Source organism: Heterocephalus glaber, unplaced genomic scaffold (assembly GCF_053883595.1).
Source record: "Heterocephalus glaber isolate CG9 unplaced genomic scaffold, H.glaber_assembly_v1.0 deba00001572, whole genome shotgun sequence".
NCBI classification, from domain to species: domain Eukaryota; kingdom Metazoa; phylum Chordata; class Mammalia; order Rodentia; family Bathyergidae; genus Heterocephalus; species Heterocephalus glaber.
In genome coordinates, this window is record NW_028258357.1 from 13017251 (window position 1) to 13040643 (window position 23393).

A 23393-nucleotide genomic window follows, 5' to 3' on the forward strand; every position below is an offset into this window, starting at 1 on the left:
GTTGCTGCTGACTGATTATCGAGGTGACTGCTGAAAACTGGGGGATGTGGCAATTTCTTAAAATAAGACAACAATCAAGTTGCTGTATCAACTGACTTCCTTTCACGAAAGATTTCTCTGTAGCATGCCACGTTGTTAATACCATTTTACTCATAATTCTTCTTTCATAATTGGAATCAATCCTCTCAAACCCTGCTGCTGGTTTATCAACTAAGTTTATGTAATATACTATAAACGCTTTACTGTCACTTCAACAATGCTCACATTACCTTCACCAGGAGCAGGTTCCAAGTCACGAAATCCCCAGTACTGTGCCCTCATCACTTTCTTTGCCTCTCCATTAGAATCAATTCTTCATCCATTCAGGTTTGCACATGAGATTACAAAACTCCAGTCACATCTCAGGCTCTACTTCTAAGTTCTGTTACTGGTTCCGTCCCATCAACAGTTACTTCGTCCACTGGTCTAGAACTCTTCAAGGTCACCTATGAGGTCTGGAATCAACTTATCCCAAACACTTACTAATGCTGGTATTCTAAACTCCTCCCATGAGTCACAGATGTTCTTATTGGCACTTAAATGGTGAATCCTTTCAGAAAGTTTTCAATTTATTCTGCCCAGACCCATCAGAGGAAGCAGACTTGAAGGCCAAACCTCTGCGTTAGGAGGGAAGAAAACAACAGGAATTCTGTTGTACATTTCCATCAGAGCTCTTGGATGACCAAGTGCACTAAGAAAAGAAATCCTTTTTCTAAGTAGTAGGTCTCAACAGTGAACCTAAAATATTTAATAAACCACACTGTAGGCAGATGTGCTATCTTGAAGGCTTGTTGTTCCATTGATGGGGCACAGGCAAACTAGACTTTAGTATAATTCTTAAAGGTCCTAGGATTTTCAGAATCATAAAGGACCACTGGCTTCATCTTAAATTAACCAGCTGCATTGGCTCCTAACAAGAAAGTGACCCTGTCCTTCGAAGTCAAATACTGATTTCTCCTCTCTGGCTATTAAAGTCCTAGGTGGGATCTCCTTCCAACAAAAGGCCATTTCATCTACACTGAAAATCTGTTGTTTAATGTAGCCACCTTCATCATTGTCATAGCTAGGTCTTCTGGATAACTTGCTGAGGCATCTCTATCAGCGTCTGCCGCTTCATCTTGCATGTTTACATTATAAGGATGGCTTCTTTCATTATACATCATGAACCAACCTCTGCCAGCTTCAAACTTTTCTTTGGCAGCTTCCTCATTGCTATGGTCTGAATCAAGAGTGTCCCTTAAAAGCCCAAATGTGAAAGGCTTTTTTCCCTAAGACGGTGTTATTGGGAGGTGGCAGAAACTTTCAAGAAGGGCCTAGTGGACCCTCCAGTCACTAGAGCACAGCCTTGCAGGGGATAACAGAAATGTACTGCCACGGGCCCTTAGCAATGGAGGCTAACCAGTCATGAACTAAAACCTCCAAACTGTGAGCCAAAATAAACCTCTCCTCACTTGACTAATCTCAGGTATCAGTTACAACAGCAAAAAGCTGGCTAATGCACACAACTTTTTCAGCCTTCACAGAACTGAAGTGAGTTAGGGTCTTGCTCTGGATTAGGCTTAGATTAAGGAAATGTAGCTGGTTTGATCTTCTATCCAGGTCACTAAAACTTTCTCCACATCAGCTATTTCACCTTTTCATCTTACCTGAATTTACTGCACCAGCACGTTAAATTTCCTTTAAGAGCTTTTCCTTTGCATTTACAACTTTGTTAACTACTTGGCACAAGAGGCCTAGTTTTTCGCCCTTTCAACATGCCTTCCTTACTAAGTTTGATCATTTCTAGCTTTTGGTTTACAGTGAGAGATGTGTGACCCTTCCTTGCACTTGAGCACTCAGAGGCCACTGAAAGGTTATTATGTGGCCTGATTTATTATTGTGTCTCAGGGAATAAGGAGACCCAAGGAGAGGGACAGATGCAGGGGAATGGCCATTTGGTCGCACAGCCAGACACACACTTATGATTAAGTAAGTTCACTCTCACATGGGCATCGTTCATGATCCTCTTAAACAATTACTATAGTAATATCAGAGATCACTGATCATGGATCATGATGAACAGATATAATCATAATGAAGAAGTTTGGAAGATTGTGAGAATTACCATAATATAACCAGTTACAAAAACACGAAGTGAGCACATGCTGTTGGAAAAATGGTGCTGATGCTTTCTCAACCTAAAGTTGCTCCCTTTCAATTTGTAAAAAGTGTAAAAACTACAAAGAGCAATAAAACAATGTATGCTACATTTTTACTACATATATTTGTATATTTCACACCAGTTTAAGTTATAAGTTAGAAGACGGTAAGAGCAGGTTCTACTTTGAAGCTTTGAAATTATATGTGTTGTTCCTATAAGTTGTACAGTGGACCCTCAAGTTACGACTAGCCTGGCCTATGAACAACTTGGGTTACAACCAGAATTTTAGTTTTAATTTATAACCAAAGTCTTGAGTTATGACTCAAATGAAGCCGCTTGTGCTTCCAGGTGGTCTCAGATATAGATTTAACCCTTACAAAGTTCTGGAAGGAACATTACAACATCCTTTCCTGTGTGGGGTTAACTGAGAAATCCTGACCCAATGTCTCTTTAAGGATACTGAGATCTGTCCAGAAGAAAATGTCGCCTAAAATTATACAGGAGAGAGACTTTGAAGGCTGTGTAGAGGACCCTGAGCCTTCAATTGACCAACTTGAGTTACAACCAGCCCTCGCAAACAAATTGAGTTCGTAACCCAAGGGTCCACTGTATTTAAAATTGTATTTGCTGTTTCTTGATGCACAATCACCTCACCAGGTTTTACTGTGGTTGTGTACAGAAACCAGAAAATGAACATAAGTGATGAAATGAAAGAAAACCCCCAATTATTCACTAAGTAATACTGTACCTGCATAAGCTGTTGGGAAGCAGAAGAAAAAAACTTCAGTTTTATCAGAAAGTTTTACTTTTCTAGACCCCACTAATTATGGCTTCTTAGCTGGCAGTTTATCATCAAATTCCTAACACTATCACAGGATATACTAATCATGAAAATTAATGACATTACTAATCCCTTAAATTTTTTGAATAAAAATTTTGAATTTTGTGTATCACTTGGTCTTTCATGGTAAAATAGATTAGTTATCAAGTTTCAGATGCAGGTTTCATTCTTTTAAAAAATTAAACCGTAATCATTACTAGGTAAATATTACATCTGATTTTAAAAGCAAAGTCTAAAATAAAGTACTTAATTACTCTTAATATACTAAATCTTCATGTTAGGCTAGAAGTTTTTATCATTTCTATTTTCCACAAGAAAATTTCTATATGCAGTTTCTTCCAGGCTCTCATACTTACAGATTGAAAACCTTTTATAATCAAACACGTTAGAGATCAAATGACCCTTGCCACAGAATCACAGTTGTTAGAGGGCTGCTCATCAGTCAACCCACCACAGCATTCTGTTCCACCAAATGAGCTACTGAAGGCCCCACTTGGAGGGCTGCTAATCACCATGGCAACTTCAAATCCCTGGTCATTGCAAACAGAGAAACTCTGAGCTGGGAGTTGAGACACCAAAATTGGGATATCTGACTTTTGCTATTAACCTGGTGGCTGATTCTCTGAGACTTTGGACAATTCACTTATCCTATGACTCCACTTCCTAATTTAAAATGGAGAAAATAAGACAGTCCTGCCCCATCTCACTATTATAGTAGAAGATAATATGTAAATAAAGAATTCAAAGCTCTGAAAAGAATTCTGTGTGTGTGCATGTGTGGTACTGGGGACTGAACCCAACCTTTTGCATGTGCTAGGCAAGCACCATGAGCTATATTCCCACTGAGCTACATCTCAAGCCCTTTTTAAATTTTATTTTGAGACAGGGTTTCTTGCTTCAGCCTTCCAAGTAGACAGAATTACAGGTGTGTGTCTCCACACCCAGCTGTTAAGAATTTTTCAATGTAAAAAACTATTATAAATATTTATAGTGTTCTGGGACTATATTATTAATGGACTCAAATGATCCAAAGTTCAGATAACTTCTTACATATGGAACAATCATAGAACATTTTGCTTGCTGATAAGAATAAATCAGTCAGATACAAACAGTATGGTTTTGAGTTTTTATTAGATATCTAGAACACCGTAAATATCTAATAATTGGTAAAGTGAGACTACTTTCATTATTAATTCCAAAGAAAGACAAATATATATAAAATGCAGGGGTGTTTACACAGAATGTACCATATAACTAGACACCAAGCTATTTTTTAGAAATATGATGTAATGAAATTACTATTTCCCTCCTCCTCTCTTGAAAAACCTAAAAGTAACCTGAGGAAGGAAAACTAGAATCCTGATTTTTAGAAAAACTAGGAGACAAACCACAAAATGAGTATAAAGACTGCCCAAAAATAATGAAGGTGAAATAAGAATGCAAGTAGTTGGCAGCAAAGAGAAAATACTATAGCTACAGATATCAGAAAGAACAAAATATACTCCCTGAAAGTGCTGGGTCCACACAAAGGTATAAACTCCTGGTTTATATCAATAGAAACAAGGTACAAGAGCTGACCACAAAAGTTCCCAAGAAGCGATTTGGTTCTAAGAAGTAGGGGAGACAGTGCTGAAAAGGAATCTCATAAACTATATTTACACAGAGAAATTTATCTCCATGGCTATGGGAGACAGGAAATTTTATATGATGGAAATCTCCAAAGTGTCTATCTCCATTTCCAGGTGGGCAAAAAAAAAGAGAAAAGAAATAATCAAGTAGTTAGAACATTCACAGAAAAATACTGATGAAAATCATGATATGCACTGCACCATTAATAAAATATAACTATGCAATCAACTCTTATAAGAATATATACAATCATAAAACTGTATTGACTAAGAAAGGCATGGTGGCACACACCTGGAATCCCAGCCACTCAGGAGACTGAAGGAGAATCACAAGTTCAAGGCCAGCCTAGACAATTTAGTAAAATCCTACCTCAAGCTAATTAATTAATTAATAAGGCTAGGGCTGTAGCTCAGTGGTAGAGCATCTGCCTAGCATGTGAAAGGCTGTAGGTGCAATTCCCAGCATGACAAATAAGAAAAAGAAAACAAAATTATTGACTAGAACAATCTCAAAGTAGTATAATCAGTCACTTACCTCTGACTCATATTTCATTTTTTCTTCTTTTAAAATACACGCAAATTCGTTTTTCTGGTGTTCAAATTCTGACTTAAGAAATGTATGCTCATAGCGAAGCTTATTATATTCAGCTCTATGCTTTTCAACTTCCTGTATTAAAAGGAGATTGCAAGTCATGGCAAATTTATATGTAAAATTTGTACTCACTTTAAAAATCACTTTTACAAATATAATTTTAAATTATAATAAGAGCCATTTTAAAAGCAAATATATATATTTAACAGAACAAATAAAACTTGGAAAAGTCCTTTTAAATATCCTACATGCAGAATTAGTATACTCCTGAGAAGGCACCAATAAAGCAAATTACCATTCAGTTAATGTTATTTCTTCACTGATTCTCATTAGAATAAAAATGTATAGTACGACAAAAGTTTTACCTCTGGAATAATAAATAATAGTTAAGAATGTAACAAACTTCAAAATACAGCTAGATTTTTAAAGTATAATAAAGTATAAGATACCCCTCTAAAAGAAAGATTTTATCAAAGTAGATAAAAGATTATTTAAATATTTAGTACAGTAACCTAGTGTTCCATCAAATTTTACATCAATGGTACAAGCCTACACACTAGCTGAATACTCATAAACATAATGCCATCTTTCCTGGGTCCCAGTGGGATCAGCCCTGCATCCTTACAATCTACAAAACTATTCTGAATATTCAACAAGAAACTTAGGCAACAGAGAAGAAAGATTCAGGAAACATTATTTCAACAAATATCAGAAAACTAGGTAGTAAGGAAAGCATGTCTCCTAAAATATTCAGTTCTCTGTAAATCTTTAGTTGAAAGACTTCTACGCCAGTCTATACACCAAGAACATTGGTTTCATGATGTTATTAGAGATATATTTTGTTTTGAATTTTAAAGCATGCTTTTACTTAACTTGATCACCTACTTTGGGCCTGAGTAAATTTACTTCCAAAAATTAAATCTACTCTAAAACCATGACACTTTAACACTAGGAGCATATTTAGAAGATCACAGTATCAAGCAAGTAAGCCATTATGAAAGAAGATTCCATAACTGTCTTGTGTAAATGGCAGTATCAGACTATGACCTCCCAAAGGGGTCTATTTTGAAGGGGACAATAATCATCTGTATGTACAGGTCTGGTATGTTTGTTTTAAAAGGCAACATATAAAATGTCTGGCACAGTACCTAATCTATTTCTTTGCAGTCTTTGCCAGTCCCCTTTATTAAACATTTATATTATATCAACACTTCATAAAATGATGTCTTATCTTGAAGTAAAACTAACAAATATTTTCCTGACATTGCCTGAAACTCATTCTTTCATTCAACAAATATTAACCGGGCACTACAGTATGTCAAGAACTATTCTAGAAACTTTGAATGTAACAGTGAACAAACAGATAAAGATTATTTCATTCATGCAACTTCCATTCCAGAAGTGCTAAAAAAGAAAAGCATAAGAAATAAGTAAATAACACGGCACATTAGAAGACGATACATACTAGAGCAATGGTGGCAAACCTATGGCTCGCATGCCGCAGCAGGCATACAGAGCTCAGCCAAGCATCAGATAACAGTTGTTTTTCTAAACTAAAACTTCAGTATTCAGGTTTAATTGCAGAGTTGGCACTTGGTGATAAATAAGTGGGTTTTGGGTTGCAGTTTGGGCACTCGTCTCTAAAAGGTTCACCATAACTATACTAGAGGGTAAATGAAAAATAGAGCAAGATAAGGGGGAAACCAAAGGTTTAAGTAGTGATGAGAAAAGCAGATTGCAATATCAGAAAGAGAAATAGGAGGGGGCAATCAAAGTGGGCCTCAGTGAGAAAGTAATATTTTAGGTTATGACTTCCAAGAGATGAAACAGCCAAGAGATGTCTACATGAAGAATATTCAAGGAAGAAATAATGCTGATAAAGCAAAGGCTCTTATTTCTGGAGTGCCAAAGAAACATCAGTAGAATGCAGGTGGATGAAAGGAAGTCAGAGAGGTAATGGAGTCCAACACTGTGAAACCTTGGAGACTACTATAAGGAATCAGTAAAGAGGGAGCCCCTGCAGAGGTTCTGAGTAAAGGAAAGACTTTCAAAGCCACATGACAGCAAACAAACAGTTCTACATAATTACTTACTTCATCCAGATTCCGAAGACGCTCTCGCATTGGAGTTTCTAACTCTTCTTGTATCTGGGCTTTTAACAATTCCAATTTTTGCGGAGTTAATACCTTACATGTAGAGAAATACAAACAATTCCAAATACAAAATCATATATACGGAAATAAAGGATTCTCCAAATTTCAAAGCCTCTTTCCTAATTATGACAATGAAATACAATTCATAGAAGTTTCCACAATATAGCTAAATTTACTCTAATTACTATTTAAATAGGAGTATAGTTTGAAACAATACTTTAAGAATCTCAGTTTCTGGTTCTTAGGGATATGAAAAAGTCTATTAACATGAGGTAAAGACAATCACTAATTTTTACTATAACTATTAAGAATATATTGTCAGCTAAGACTATCACGGTGAGGAAAATGGCTGGTGGCCTAGCTATTTTCTAAAACAAGCAAAGGTGCAATAATTTGTTATACCAAAGAGAAGTCTTCAGACTTATTTTCATCAGAAAAGGCTGACTGTTTCTCAGACCATCAAAATTAATTTAGGCTCCTCACTGTCACATACTCTTACAGAACTCATATTTCCATAAGTAATTAAGTATTTATGTAAGCGCCATATGGCCAGACACAGTTGTCTTTGTCACTGTATTCCCAACATCTCCCACCACAGCCAGCCACACAGAAACCACTCAATTATTACTTCATGAATGAATAAACAAATAAATGAACAAATACTGGTTGTTAAAAAAAATAGTTATTCACGTATTCAATATTCCATATATTTTATTCAAAATAGTACTAACAATTTCACTGAAAATCTACTAAATATAAGGCATTTTACAATGTACTATAATCTATATGTTCTAGGCAATTCACATGCATTTATTTATTTAATCCCCATTGTTATGGCTTCTATCTAGATGTCCCCTAAAGCTTCATGCGGACATAGGTGGGGCTTTCTGGCGTTGGCTGAATCTAGGGTATGTGATGCTAGGATCAAGAATATGACACTGGGATTGATTCATAGTTTGATGCTAGGAATAAAGGTGTGAGTGCTACACACCCTAAGGATGGATATCCAGGACAAAATATAAGAGACAGAATGAGGGTTGTTGCTTGTTGCTTGTTGCTTGCTACTTCATTGCTTTGCTGCCTTCTGCCTGTCGTGGACCATTTCTCCTCTGTGATGACCCTCTACCATGTCACCATGCCCTGGAGCCAGCTACCTATGGACTGAAACCTCTACAAACTGTGAGCTACAATAAACCTTTGCTCCTTTACTTTGGGTGTTGGGTATTTTGTCTCAGCAACAAGAACAGTGACTAAGACCCCCATGATAATCCTATAATGTAGCTACATGGAAGCAAACACCTAAATAACTTTCTAAAGATCACAAAGACTACATGAAATACATATCATTCCATAAGAAGTTTAAACTGTGGTATGAGAAATAACTCATACATAAATAACTATAAAGTAGTTAATGTAAGTGTTCTGAATAGGTAGAAATGAACAGGAAAGACATTTTGGATAGAAAGAATGATGCACCAAAGGAATGGGGTTCATTGATTCTTTGCGATTCATTGATTCTTTGTGTTGTTTTCCTAGTCTCAGTTGCATTAATGTCTGCTCTAATATTTATAAATTCCTCCCTTGCAAGAGCCTTGGGCTTGACTTGGTCTTCTTTTTCTAGAAGCTTGAAGTTCGACATTAGGTTATTTATTTGAGCTTATTTTGATTTTCTGATGTGGGAATTTATCACTCACTATAAATTCCCCTCATAGGACTGCTTTCATTCCATCCCATAAGTTTCAGTGTGTTGTATTGGCATTGTCTTGTAATTGGAGAAACTGTCTGATTTCTTCATTAATTTCATTTGTGACACACTGGTTGTTCTAGAGGGTGTTATTTAATATCCATGTTTATGAAGTTTTTGTGGTTTCTTTTGCCATTGATTTCCAATTTCACTGCATTATGGTCTGGTGATATGCATGGGATAATTTCAGTTCCTTTGCATTTACTTAAGCATGTTCTATGAGCCCTTATGTTGTCTATTTTGGAGAATGTCCTGTGTTCAGCTGAAAAGAATGTGTATTCTGATGTTGTGGGGTGGAACACTCTGTAGACATCTACGAAGTCCATTTGTTCAACAATTTGGTTGAGTTCTGATATTTCTTTGTTGACTTTTAGTCTAGTTGATCTATTTGTGACAGGGAGGTATTGAGGTCTCCCAATGCAATTGTATTGGTGCTTATTTGATTTTCCATGTCTGTTAATATTTGTTTTATACAGTTGAATGTGCTGATATTTAGTGCATATATATTTATGATTGTTATCTCTGCCTTTTCCATTGTTCCCTTAACAAGGATGTAGTGACCTTGTTTCTCTTGATCAATCTTGGCTTAAAATTCATATTGTTTGCAAATGGTATAGCTATCCCTGCTTTTTTTTTCCAGGTTTCTGTCACATGGTACTGTTTTCCATCCTTTGATATTCAATCTATCAATCTCTTTTTGAGTGAAATGTGTTTTTTGTATGCACCACATTGTTGGATCTTGTTTCTTGATCCATTCTGCCAGTCTCTCTCTTTTTTTTTTTTTTTGGTACTGGGGATCAAACTCAGGATCTTGCAGTTGCAAGGCAGGCGCTGGAACCACTGAGCTAAATCCCCGACCCCAGTCTGTTTCTTTTGATTGGTCAATTAAGGCCATTTACATTGATGGTTATAACTGATATGTATTGACTTATCCCTATCATATTATTTTCCTGTTGGTGGTTCCCTTTCTTTACCTTCTGTTTAATTACTTGCCTTGCCTGGTGAATTTGTTCTGTTGAGGTTTGTAGAGTTGTAGTGTATTTCTTTCTAGAATGTCCTTCAGAACATTTTGGAGTACTGGTTTGGTGCTCATGAATTTCTTTAGGTGTATTTTTCTCGTGGAAATATCTTATTTCTCCATCAATTTTGAAAAGATAGTTTTGCAGAGTACATCAATGTTGGTTGAAGGTTGTTTTCTCTTAGAGCTTGAAATACTTCACTCCAAGCTCTCCTTGACTTAAGGGTGTGTAGTTAGCAGTCTGTTGTAATTCTGATGGGCTTTCCTTTGTAAGTGGTTTGTTTCTTTTCTCTAATAGCTTTTAATATTCTGTTCCTGTGTTGCTTTCTGGAGTTCTATTACATGCCTTGGGACAGATTTTTTTAGTATGGTTAATTGGAGTTCTATATGCCTCATTTATCTGTATGTCAAATTCTTTTTCCATGCTTCGAACGTTTTCTGCGATTACTTCTGTGAACAGGTATTTTTATGCCATTTGTACTATCTCCTGATTTTTCATTGATTCCAATCAATTTTATGTTATTCTTCTTTGCATCATTTGGCAGCTGTTAGATTGATTTTTTGTGCTCCCTTGCTATTTTAAAGAAATCTTTCCTTTCATGATCACTAATCACAATCCTGTCTTCTAGATCTGATATTCTGTCCTCACACTGGTTCATTCTCCTGCACATACTTTCAATAGAATTTTTAATCTCCTGGATAAATCTGGATCTGTTCCATGGATTCCCTATCTTTCCTATGTTGGGCATTCGTGGTTTCTAACATTTTCCTAAGCTCCTCTTTTTTAAAACATCTGTATCTGCTCTAGATTCACTAAGCTACCTGAGAAATTATTTCTGATTTTATTTTTTTCTAGAGCCTCGTTTGCTTTGTTAGTTCAGCTGTTACCACTTCAGAGAGTGCAGGTGGGTGGTTTTCAAATGGTTCTATCTCATTGCTCCCTAGGTTTGTCTCTGGTGAGCTGGAAGTCTCAGGTTGCATCTTACTTCCATGTCTTTTCATTTTCTTTTTTTTAATTTAATTCCTCCACTGATGCTTGTAAATTGTTTATGGCAGGTATCTTTATTGCTAGTATTAAGAACCCTTAGGAAATGACTACTTCTCAGCAATATCTACCAGGTGTAGCTGGCTTTGGGGTTTTGAGTCTACTACAAGATCCTACCTCTGGAATTTATTAGGGATGAGAAATTGCTGCTTCTTTGGCCCAGCCCCTGGTTCTTTGACACTGGCCTGTATTATTTTTTATGATTCTCAGGCAATCTCAGTTTTGGCATAGAAGAAGAAAAACTGATTAAAACAATTATGTCACCATAGCTAAAGCGGTACAATCAATAATAACAATAGCACCAAACACACCCTAAAAAATGACAAACTATGGTAACTATTAAGTCAAGCCACCTTTAACTACATGAACAGGATTTGTAGTTATATAACCAAATCTAAAGCAAACCAGAAAATTGTGTGCAGTAAATATTCCCTCAATATGGCGATTTTACCATCAGGAGAGAAAAGGCCCTACCTATGATGGCATGAAGATTTGAGGGGAGATCTAGACCTAAGCCATAACATTCTGTCACTGGGCTCCCAAAGGCTCCGTGCATCCCTTTATGTAGACAGCACTTAGTTCACCTCCCAGAATTGCCAAAGTCCCAACTGTTTCAGCCTTACTGAAGACTCCAAGTCTAAAATCTCCTCTGAGATTTAAGGCAAACTCTTAGCAGCAAGCCCCTGTACAAATGAAAAGAAAGTTAAACACTTCCAACATTCAGTGGCACAAGACAGACATTTCCATTCCAAAAGTTACAAAGAGGGGTAATAGAGAGGAATGGGACCAAAGCAAGTCCAAAACCCAGCAGGGCAAACATTGATTCCTGTAGTTCCACGTCCAACATCCAAGGCATTTTGTGGTAAGATGTGAACTCCAAAAAGCTTGAGTGACTCCATCCCTAGCACTGCTGGTGGCTGTAGCTCCCACAGCTTCTCTCTTGGGTCAGCTCTACTCCCTCCTTGTAGTTTTCCTCAGACGATCCATGTTCCTGGCTTCTCCAACCTTCTGGGGTCTCCACTGCACCTTCCGCTTCACACTCACAGCTTCACACACTGCCCTCTCTGGGGCACACAGCCTGGCCTCCCAGGCCTTCTTCTGAAATCTGGGTGGAAGCCTTCTTGACCTCACAACTTGCATTTTGCATGCACCTAAAACCAGCACGATGTAGATGACTCCAAGGTCTGCTGCCAGCTGGAACAGTAGCCAGGCTTCTTTCTCTCTTGGCTGTAGGCATTGAGTGCCTGGATTGTTGAGCACTCTGAACCCAATTCCAAATTTAGGCTACCACAATTCTAGAACATGGTGCTCTGCGGCTTTCTTCTCAAAGCAAAGTCTTTCACCTTTGCAACTCTGAGGCTGTAAAGGCTGGAATCCTGCTGGTTCTTGTGAGGTCCTCAAGCCATCTTTACTCTTGTGTTCTTCTGAAATATTTGGCTTTTTCTTGCTAGTCTTTTCAGTGACCAATTTCTCTTCCGTTGTATCTCTGCAGACCGCAGCTTTACTGGAGTTTCCCTTCTGGCCAAACTCACAACCTTAGGAATCATTCCGCTGGGTTCTTTGTTCTGCCCAGAATGTCCCATCAAGTATAGCCTAAAGCTTCCCAGGGCTTCTTTTTTGGCCTGCATCTCTGAACCTTTCCAAACTCTTCCCACAAGCCAGTACTGAAGGCTCCTGAATCACATGGTCAGGTACAGTCACAGCAATGACCCCACCCATCTGATGCCAAATTCTGTCTTAGTTATTTTTTCTTGTTGCTGAGACAAAATACCCAACACCTAAAGTTAAGGGAAGAAAGGTCTATGTAGCTCACAGTTTGGCAGAGGGGCATCGCAGAGGAGAAAAAGTTCAGGGCAGGCAGAAGGCAGAAGTCATAAGCAGCAAGTCTGAGCAACCTTAGCAGCTTCTTTCTGTCCCTTTTGTATTCTATCTAGGCTTACCACGCTTAGGGTGGGTGCCAAACCAATCTGGACTGATTTAGTAATCACACACCCTTAATCTCAGCATCACACACTCTACATCCAGCCACCTCTAAAAAAGCCCCACCTAGAGTGTAGACTGGTGCAAGCACTGTGGAAATCAGTATGGAGATACCTCAAAGAACTAGGACTGGAAGTCCCATTTGACCCCACTATTCCACTGCTGGGGATCTTCCCCAAAGAATTAAAAGAATCACACCACAGTGATATATGTGCACCCATGTTCATAGCAGCACAGTTTGTAATAGCTAAAACTTGGAAACAGCCCAAATGCCCATCAACTGGAGACTGGATAAAGAAAATGTGGGTTTTTTATAAAATGGAGTACTACTCAGCCATAAAAAATGAGAAATTAGAGACATTTATAGCTAAGTGGATGCACATTGAGGCCATACTCTTAAGTGAAATAAATAGGACACACATGTGTAAATACCGAATAGTTTCTCTGGTGTGAGAAACTGAAAGTGTAAATAAGGACTAAATGCATAATAGGTAATGTGAAATAGAAAGGAAAGGGGCAAAGGGGAAGGAAGTGGGAGGGCTAGGGGAAAGGATAGAAGGGAATGGGATTAATATGAGAAAATGGAAAAATAGGAACAAAATCTTTGTAAATAGGGAGAAATGGAGGGGTTGAAGGGAGGGCTGGGCAAGGGTGATAAATAAGAACCAAGAGAGACTATGTAAAGGTGCAAATTTCCAATGATGAATGTCATTATATTGTATACCTAAAATGTACCAACGATTAGAATGAATAATCGATAATGGAAAATAGGAAGAAAAGGTCCAAAGGGGTAGGGGTAGTGGGAGGGGCAGGGGAAAGGAAAGAAGGGGAAGGAAAAATGATGAGAAATGGAAAAAATGGAAATAAAGTCTTTGTAAATAGGGAAGGGTGGAGGGGGTGAAGGGAGGGCTAGGAATGGGGAAAAAATAAGAACCAAGATGCATTATGTAAAGGTACAATTCCCAATGAGAAATGTAATTGTGTTGTATACCTACAATGTACCAATAAAAGAATTTAATACAAAAAATAATAATAATAAAAAAATAAATAAAAAGCCCCACCTACAACTGAATGAGGTTTTTTTGTTTGGGGGCGGGGGGATCTAGACACAAGCCATAACAGCCTCCTTCCATCTTTACAACTATCTTGTGAACTAGGCACTAGTATTCCCACTCACTATTGTTGAAATATTCTGTAAATAAATGTATTTTATATCTTTTTTTCTATAAAAGCCAAAGGGGTTTTAAATCTTAGACAATGCATTTTTTGCAGTTAGATAAAATACATGTGTATTTTTAAAATAATCATCTTTCATAAACCTTCACTGGAATGTCTTCCTAATCTTTTTCTTTTTTTTTGGTTTTTTTTTTTCCTTCAATGAACACCTCATCTTGAAATTGTCTTCCTAATCTTATAGTTGAATTTACTGAGCCTTTCTTAACTTACAATTTGTATAAATTGCAAACATCCATTAAAGCAAATAGCTAAACTGCTTTATCTTTATATATGTATACATGATGTTTGTTCAACTTCTTTTTGCCAGATAAATATCACATAGAAACAAGATAAATTTATCTTGAAAAACAAAGATTTTTTACTGGGTAAATTACCTTATCAGCAAGCATTTGGGAATATATCATGGAGGAACATGTAAAGTTCTTTTGTGTGGCTCCAAGGAACAACATAAGAATTAACAGGGATGACAATAATTCCTTTAAACAGGAGACATAAAATGCTTAACATACTGCAATCCATAAACAGAAATGGGCTACTTTTAAAACATTCACTACATAGCCAGATGCAGTGGTGTACACCTATTATCCCAGCTACTCAGGAGGCTGAGGCAAGGAGATCAAAAAGTTTGAGGCCAGCTTGGGCAACACAGTGAAATCCTGTTTCAAAAACAAACAGAAATTCATGAGAGTTTCTCTATCACTGAAGCAGAGAAAGAAGGGTCCTGTGTCAAAAATGTTCTAGAAAGAAATTTTGATTTGGATAGTATATTAGTTTTCTAGGCCTGCTCTAAGAAAATACCAGAAATTAAGTGTCTAAAAAAAAGCAGAAATTTTATTGTCCCATAGTTCTAGGGGCTACAAGCCTGAAATTAAGATATTAGCAAGTTTAGGCTCCCTATGAAACCCACAAAGACTGCTTCCTTGTCCTTTCCTTTTTGCTGGGGCTGTGCTAGCACACAGCTGCCTGTGTCATCACAGAGCATTTCTCTGCCCCAGGTTCTCTCCATCTCCTCTTATCTCTTCTTTTTTAACACCAGTCAAATTGGTTTAAAGGCATACCGCTTTCCAGCATGATCTCAGCAACAACTAGTTACATGTGCAATTACCTATTTCCAAATAAGATCACACTAGGGGGTACTGGGGATTACGACTTGGACATATCTCCGTAACAGATAAAAAAATAAAACTAGTTGATTAGCAACTCTAAGATACTGAGGTTCTACGCATGTATGACATAGGAAGTTCAACATGATATACAAACAGAACAACAAACTCATTGTTCATTCCATTCATTCATGTCATTCTTTCAACAAATACATATCTACTAGGCACTGTCCCAAACAATGGAAAAACACTGAAGTTTCTGCCCTTATGGAGCCTGAATTCAAGTTGAATAAAAAATGGTATCATTTTTGAGTATCTATTGTGTGCCAAGTTCTACAGTAAAATATACATATTATCTCACTAGTTCTCACAACAATACATTTAGAAATTTTTATCCTCTTTACCAAATGAGAAAACTAAGGCATAGTGACAGTGATGTGTTGAAGGTCATCATCTTCTTGATGAATTGACCCTGTTTCATTAGAAAATGTCCTTTTTATATTTGATGAATTCACTATTATCTCTGATGTTAATATGGCCACTTCAGCTTTCTTAAATTAATTCCTGTACGTGCTTGGCACAAATAAACATGGTTTAGATATTATTTTCAAGAAAGAATTATTTATTTGTAATGCCTAAAAATATCTCAAATACCTGAAGTTCAGCAATCACTGCTTCCATTCATATAGGTCTCTCAATTTTTACAAAACAAATTAAGCCACTGACTCTACAAGATTAAATTCATATTTCCCTCTTCAACTCACATTCCTGAGATTTTGTTTGTTTGTTTAAATGTCCCAAAGAACCTAGAAATGAACAGTGTAGTAGAGGCACCAAACCAGGCTTAATGGAGCTCCCAACAATGGAAAACTTCAATAAGATACTGAATGACAAACTTCTAAGGCTGCTGTCAAAGGGAATCTATAAGTTACGTGATATACCAGACTAAGTAAATTGGAAAATGCTTCTTACGCTACAAACTTAGAACTCCAGTATTAATGTCACATTATTGGCACCAAGCATATTCCAGATAGTGCTATTCAGAATCTAGGTGAATATAGGAAAATATCATTCATTAATACTGACTAATTTGAAAGTTATCATCAGTTTGACTGGAGTTGAAGGTTAGCCTAGATCTACTATCCAAGCAAATGAAAACCAGTGTGATAGTATCTAACGAAACAGTAGTTTAGTACTTTCATCAAAACTATTTTTTGCTTTAGAAACCCATTTACAGTGTGTACATAAATCATGTGTACATACTGTTTTTACAGTTTCTTTTAAGAAGCAATTTAAAAATAACTACCAATCTTTTTTAGCATATTTTCAGTTGTAAAACATATATAAAAATTAGTTGGTCATGGTTCCACATGACTATAATCCCAGTACTTGTGAGGCTGAGGCAGGATGATCGCCTGGAGTTCAAGGCTAGCCTGGGCTACAGAGTGAGTTCAAAGACAACCTGAACTACATAGTGAGACCCTGTCTCAAAAGACAAAAAAAAAAAAAAAATTCTTTAATTCTGAATCATACTAAAGTTCAACTGGTCTTTCCCCTAATTATTCTGAGTGGTAAAATATTTAAGTCAGAGCAGATAATATAATGCCAATTTACATAAATATAATAGTTTCATGGCCACCATACATAGAATATATGAAAGATTAAATTATATCAACTGAAGATACTGCAAAATAATCATTAAAGATAATTTAAACTATTTAGTTTCACTATTTTTACACAAACTCAAATATATCTTCTCACCTGCAGTTTCATTTCTTCCAAGTCTTTAGTTTTCGCTACTAATTCCCCTCTTAGCTCTTCAAGCAGCAGCTGGAACTTTTCCTGGTTAGTTTGTTTTTCATTTGACAGGCGCGTCAGTTCATTTTGTGACTTTATGTACTCATCCTGCAACCTGAATTTTTAAAGAAAATTCAATTCGAAGTGTTGCCTTTGCTTTGTAATTGTATTACTTTATGTAAAGTCAACCAATGCTGCAGAAAAACAAGACTGCTATCACACATTCCATTAAACTTGTAAATATCTTTACAGAGTTCCATACTGTAGTTTCTGAAAGCAGTTTTACTTTGAGGGGAAAAACATGTTCAGCCAACTGGATGTATTAGATTCACTTGATATCACAGCTTTGAAACAAAGAAATTTTAAAGCAACAATTTTACTTATTAAAAGTATTAATACACTGTAAAATAACAAAGTTGTACTCTATGTTCCAGAGTAAACATTTAGCCTAGACAGCTCCATTAACTTTATATAACAACCCACCTCCTTTGCCTCACCTCTAATTTAAGTAACTTACCTTGTGTGTTCCACTTTTAGAGTCTGATAATTGGTTTTATGATGTTCACATCGTAACCTTTCATCAATTAACATTTTTTGGAACTCAGATTCAGAACTTAGCCCACCATCTCCACCAGGTGGAAAAATGTTAGGATAAGTCTCCATATTGGTAAGTAAGCTGAAAACCATGTAAAATTAGTTATGGCTTCCTAATGTTTTCGTTTTCTTTTCAGGAGTATTTCCCACTTCTTTCTTGTTAAGACAGACACTCAGGAGGCCAAGTTATACCTGCACAGGGAAATATACTTAATTAGTGATCCACGAATTTTAAGCTTCCACTGGTGCCCCATATTTTTATCACTTATTATTCTCTATCAATTTATAATAAAGCCCAGTTTTCAGATTTTTTTAACTGCTCATAAAACAAAATCCAAAAATAAATTAGAATCACACCTTTAATATTTTCCTCCATACAGATTCTGTGACCATCAAGATTACAACTACAAGCACTAACCTAACTACATCAGAAGTATGGACTTTTCAGTTAAGTACTCCTGGATACACAAGCCAGAGTCAGCTACTGTAATCTTCAAGGGTGGATCCCAATATAAAAACGCACACTCTTCAATCACAGAAAAGCCATTTTGAGTTTGTTAAGTGGCTGGAGAATCACTGTCTTCACAAACATGACTGTCAGCATGTACTGTCTGTGATTAATGCTACAGAGGGATTTTTATTTGACACAAAGAAAACTGCACTCAGGCTGCAGATTCAAATGAGAAATCAATCAACATGTAAGTACTGATCACATCCTATATGTGATGTATAGTGCTAAGAACAGGAAACTAAATCACTTCACCTATCCCCAAAAGCACTAACCCAATATTATGATGGTGTTATGGCCTGTGTCTCTATGTCCTCCCAAAGCCTCATGCAGTCATGGGACAGAGTTTTGAAGATGGCTGGATTAGGGTGTGATACCGGATTAAGGGTGTGGATCATGAAGTCCCACCCTGGGTGTGGGTAGCACCAATCAATAGATTTGTATCCTGGATGGAATATAAAGGGAGAGAGGGAAACAGGCTTGCTTCTGCTTGCTGCTTCTCCGTCTCATGTCTGCTTTGTCATGGACTATTTCTCTGCGATGCCCCTCTGCCATGCCATCCTGCCTTAGAGCCAGCCCACTGTGGTCTGAAACCTCTACAAACTGTGATCTGAAATAAACCTTTCCTCCTCTAACTTCGGGTGTCCAGTATATTGTCTCAGCAACAAGTAACTAAGACAAATGGTAACTAAACAGTTACTGCAGCTAGAAGAAAAAAAATGGTGAAAGTGTTCTTTTTATAAATAAGATCTAAAATTTTAAAGTACTTCTGTCCTTTTTTTTCCTGATGGTATTCTCCCTTAGTCGTGGGGTATCATGAATTAATTTTTCATATGACAAGAAAAGATATTTGGCTTATACAAATCACCCATTAAATTATTCAGTATGGTTGAAATACATCACCTCTGCTAAGTTAGTATGATGTCTACATATTACATAAGAAACTTTTAAAATTGAGATAGTTGCCGGGTATGGTGGCACATGCCTGTAATCCCAGAACTTGGGAGGCTGAGGCAGGAGGATTGCCTTCAAGGTCAGCCTGGGCTACATACTGAGACCCTGTCTCAAAAAAAAAAAAAAAAAAAAGCTACAAAACTGAGATTGTTTCAGTTTTCTGTGATTAGGGTGAAAGGAGATGAGGGTGTGGCAAAGATGGCTGGGAAGTAGGCGTGACCTGTTAACTACAAGATCCCAGATACATACACAGAACAGTTCCCAAAGCCCTGCACTTGGGCTTCTCTCAGAACTCAAGCAAGTTTTCAACAGGATGCCTAGACCTGAAGTCAGTCTAACCCACGGGATCCCAACACTACCTCTCAGGATCCGTATGTAGAAGTTCTCGAGGATTTCCTAGAGATTTGGACAGCATAAAAGGTCACAGACGCCAAGAAGAGCTTGCTCTCAGGCTTTCGTCAGGATAGCCCACTCTGCTTTTTCCAGGGTGATCTCTTATCTTGCTTTTTCCTCTATTCCTAGGCCTAAGCTTGCTCTCCAGAGCCAGTTTCTCCCTCACTCTTCACTTTTACTTTCTTGAATAAACTTGGCCACTACTTTTTGCTTGCTTCATTCAATTCTTTGTTTGAGAGGAGAAGAACCTGGAATCTAACTCCAGAAGGAGAAGTGAGCAACCCAGAATCTGATAACATTTAATTGGCGAGCCACTTTTAGGAGCTACTTGATAACATTTTGGCATAGCAAGGAGATTCCAATAACAAAACTACTCATCAATAAAAAAGGAAACATCCGTTGAGAACACTTTACTCTTTGTTCTTATTTTAAACATGCACTAGGATTCAACATTTGTACTGTATGCAAAATTATCCTCTCAAGAATATACATTTTGCCAGGCATGGTGGCGCTCACACGCCTATAGTCCCAGCACTCAGAAGGCTGAGGCTAGAGGATCACCTTGAGTTCGAGGCCAGCTGGGCTACATAGTGAGCTCAAGGCCAGCCTGAACTACAAAGCAAGACCCTGTTCTCAAAAAAAAAAAAAAGACACATTTGTAGCCAAGTGTGGCGGCACATATCTATGATCTCAGCACTCTAAGAGACTAAGGCAGGAGGATCAAAGTTCGAGCCTCACCTGTGCAAATTTAGCAAGATTTTTGTCTCAAAATTTTAAAAAAGGCTGGGACATAGCTCACTACAAAGTCCCTGGGTTCAATCCCCAGTACCACAAAAAAAAGAAAAAAAGCCATGGAACTAAGAACTGGATCATAAAACTGGCATATGCTTTTGATTCTGCTCTTTGATTCAAATTAACTTCTAAGAAATAGAAACATACGGTAAACCCATTTCACACTTTTCAGTGATACCAACAAAAAGCATTACAGGGTTTTCATTTTAATTAGCTGAAAGCCTAAAGTATATTAGGAAAATTAAAAACTGCTGTTTCTTTCCACAAACAGCAAAAGATTTCAGAGTTGACATGAATATTTTTTTATTCTAGTTAAATAATGTATACAGTAAATTTCCCACTGACTTCTACTTCAAACTGAGAATTAAGTTTTCTTTGGAAGTAAAATTCATTAAAACAAGTATTTTGGGAAAATAAAATTTAATAATTATTTCTTTCCTTTTTGGCACCGAAATCTACAGAAGTACCTTCCAAGACTTTACGAAATTCAAGATATCCCTTTCTCAATCCATCACCAACTTCACCTCCAATTCTAGTTCCTATGAAACGTGTTTAGCCCCCTCTAAAATTCAAATATTAAAGACATTAATTCTCAACATTATAGTATTAGACTTCGGGCCTTTGGTAGATAATTAGGTTAGCTGAGATCTTGAGAGTGGAGTCCCCGAGGCAGGATGAGGGTCCTTATGCAAAGAAAAAGAAACTACAGAGCTTGCTTTCTTCACCATGAAAAAACTGTAAACCATGAATTCACTCAACACCAAATGTATGACACTCTGATCTTTGACTTCACCTAGAACTATGGAAAATAAATTCCTGTTCTTCAGTCACTCAGTCTATGCTATCTGGTTTAGCTTCTCAAACAGGCTAAGAAAAGTATTATTTTTTCCCATGCTAAGAGAATCTCTCTCCAGTTCAGAGACAATGGTGACAATCTCAACTGCCCTTTTATATGCTAATTTTGGTGACTACTAAAGCTAGAATATCCTATGACACGTTACTAATGGATACCACACACAAAACACATGTTATACTACTTTGTACTGAAAATCAAAATTCACACTGTTAATTTGTACACATGCATACAAAACAAGACAATTCTTTCTAGAAAGTTACCTGTATCAAAATGATAAATCTGCTTACTCCCTGTAGCAATTGTAGAATTTATTCTACAAAAACAGCTCAAGAAGTGTGCAAGATAATTACATGAGTCTTTACATTTTAATAATAAATGAAAAATCAGAAATAACCTAAATGTCCTTGAATAAAGTGCAATAATATGAATTGCAAAGGCCACAGTGGATCTGCCCTCACAGTATAACAGATTATGAATAATATAAATGCTTATGTTTACATATACACAAAGAGTCAAATAATATACACTAAGCTAATAATAGTGGTAAATTCTAGAAAAGCAATAATGGAGTACCAACAGAACATATACCTTGTAGTTTCAACATTTTGTTGTTAAATTTTCTTTTTAATAATCAAACACTTCAGATAATCAAATCAGCACATTCTCAAGATAATCTCATTTTCATTTTGTGTACCTAACACAATTGTACAATAAACAATTTGGCTATTACCCCGTATTCAAACTATATCAAATTCACCATCCTTATTTTCAATCTACCTTCAATCTGACTCCCAAATCTTAGTATTACTAACAATATTATGCTACAATTCATTCATACTTACAACCTCAAAGCTTTCTCAGCTTGCTCAAATTTCCCATAGGAACACCAATACACTTCCTTCATTTGTGTTTGTTTGTTTCCTGCAGTACTGGCAATTGGACACGGCCTTCACTGAGCTCCTTTTCCAGGTCTTTTTATTTTGAGACATGGTTTCCATGAGCCACTAAGTTGCCCAAGTTGGGCTCCAACTTACAATTTCCTGTCAGTGTCCCAGAATGCTGGGTCACAGGCATACACCACTGTGCCCACCTAATACTCTTCCTTTAAAATTCGCCCTACTCTCTTCATTTCTACTTACCACAAAAGTTGAGTTCTTATTACTTCATAAGCGGACAATTATTAGAGATTTATGTTTGTGTACAATATTTTTCTTTCTTGGCAACCCCACAACCTATTGCCAGATTAATATTCAACAAATATTATTTGACTTCTCACTCAAAATCTCTGTGCCAATTAATCTTAACCATCAACTTGACTGAATTAAGAGGCCTGGAGAGCTGATCAGATCCTGGGGTTTTGGAATGTACCATTTGGAGGTTGGGAGGTAGAGGTATATCTACATTAGTACTGTACATACACAAAAGCACTCTATTTGCCATATTTTATATCTGCTGGTGGGCTTCCCCTGTGTTCTGCTTCCCCACTGTCATGAATAGCTCTGCTCCACCACATTCTTCCACCATGTTTCTGTCTTGAAGCATGCCAAGCATGGACTAAATCCCACGAATCTCTGAGCCAAATTAAACTTTTTCTCCTTTAAGTTGCAGTGTTGGGTACTTTGTCCCAGGAACAGGAGAGCTAACTAATCCAACCTCCTATATGAAAGAAAGTCAAAACATTCCAACCTACCAAGGTCCTATACATTCACTTTCCACACTATTTTGTTTGGTCTCATTTCCTACTCTAAGAAAAAATATCCAGCAAAAAGGGTCTATTCACTACCCCTTGAACAAATAGGTACATCATACTTTGGTTCATGTAGGTTTTGTCTGAGTTTGTGACTCCTACACTGTAACACACCATACTTATGCACTACAATCACTAATTGTTCTCTATTCCTAGGATGACTGAACATGAATAAAATTAGGCTTAAATATTGGATTAGGTATTGGAAAGAACTTCCTCAAAGTTATGAGCCC

General features: G+C 36.9%; 1 protein-coding gene across 2 annotated transcripts in view; it reads right to left on the minus strand.

Moving 5' to 3' along the window:
* Nucleotides 1–23393, minus strand: part of Cep83 (centrosomal protein 83) — a 140644-nt gene that overhangs the window by 87105 nt on the left and 30146 nt on the right. For both annotated transcript variants that reach the window (XM_087192805.1, XM_021258466.2), the window contains exons 2-5: nucleotides 17834–18102; nucleotides 17281–17431; nucleotides 7334–7426; nucleotides 5184–5315 (exon numbers count right to left, since the gene is read on the minus strand). In XM_087192805.1, the coding sequence (XP_087048931.1) occupies nucleotides 5184–5315; nucleotides 7334–7426; nucleotides 17281–17431; nucleotides 17834–18003 (546 nt within the window). In that variant the 5' untranslated portion in view covers nucleotides 18004–18102. The remainder of the gene's footprint in view (nucleotides 1–5183; nucleotides 5316–7333; nucleotides 7427–17280; nucleotides 17432–17833; nucleotides 18103–23393) is intronic.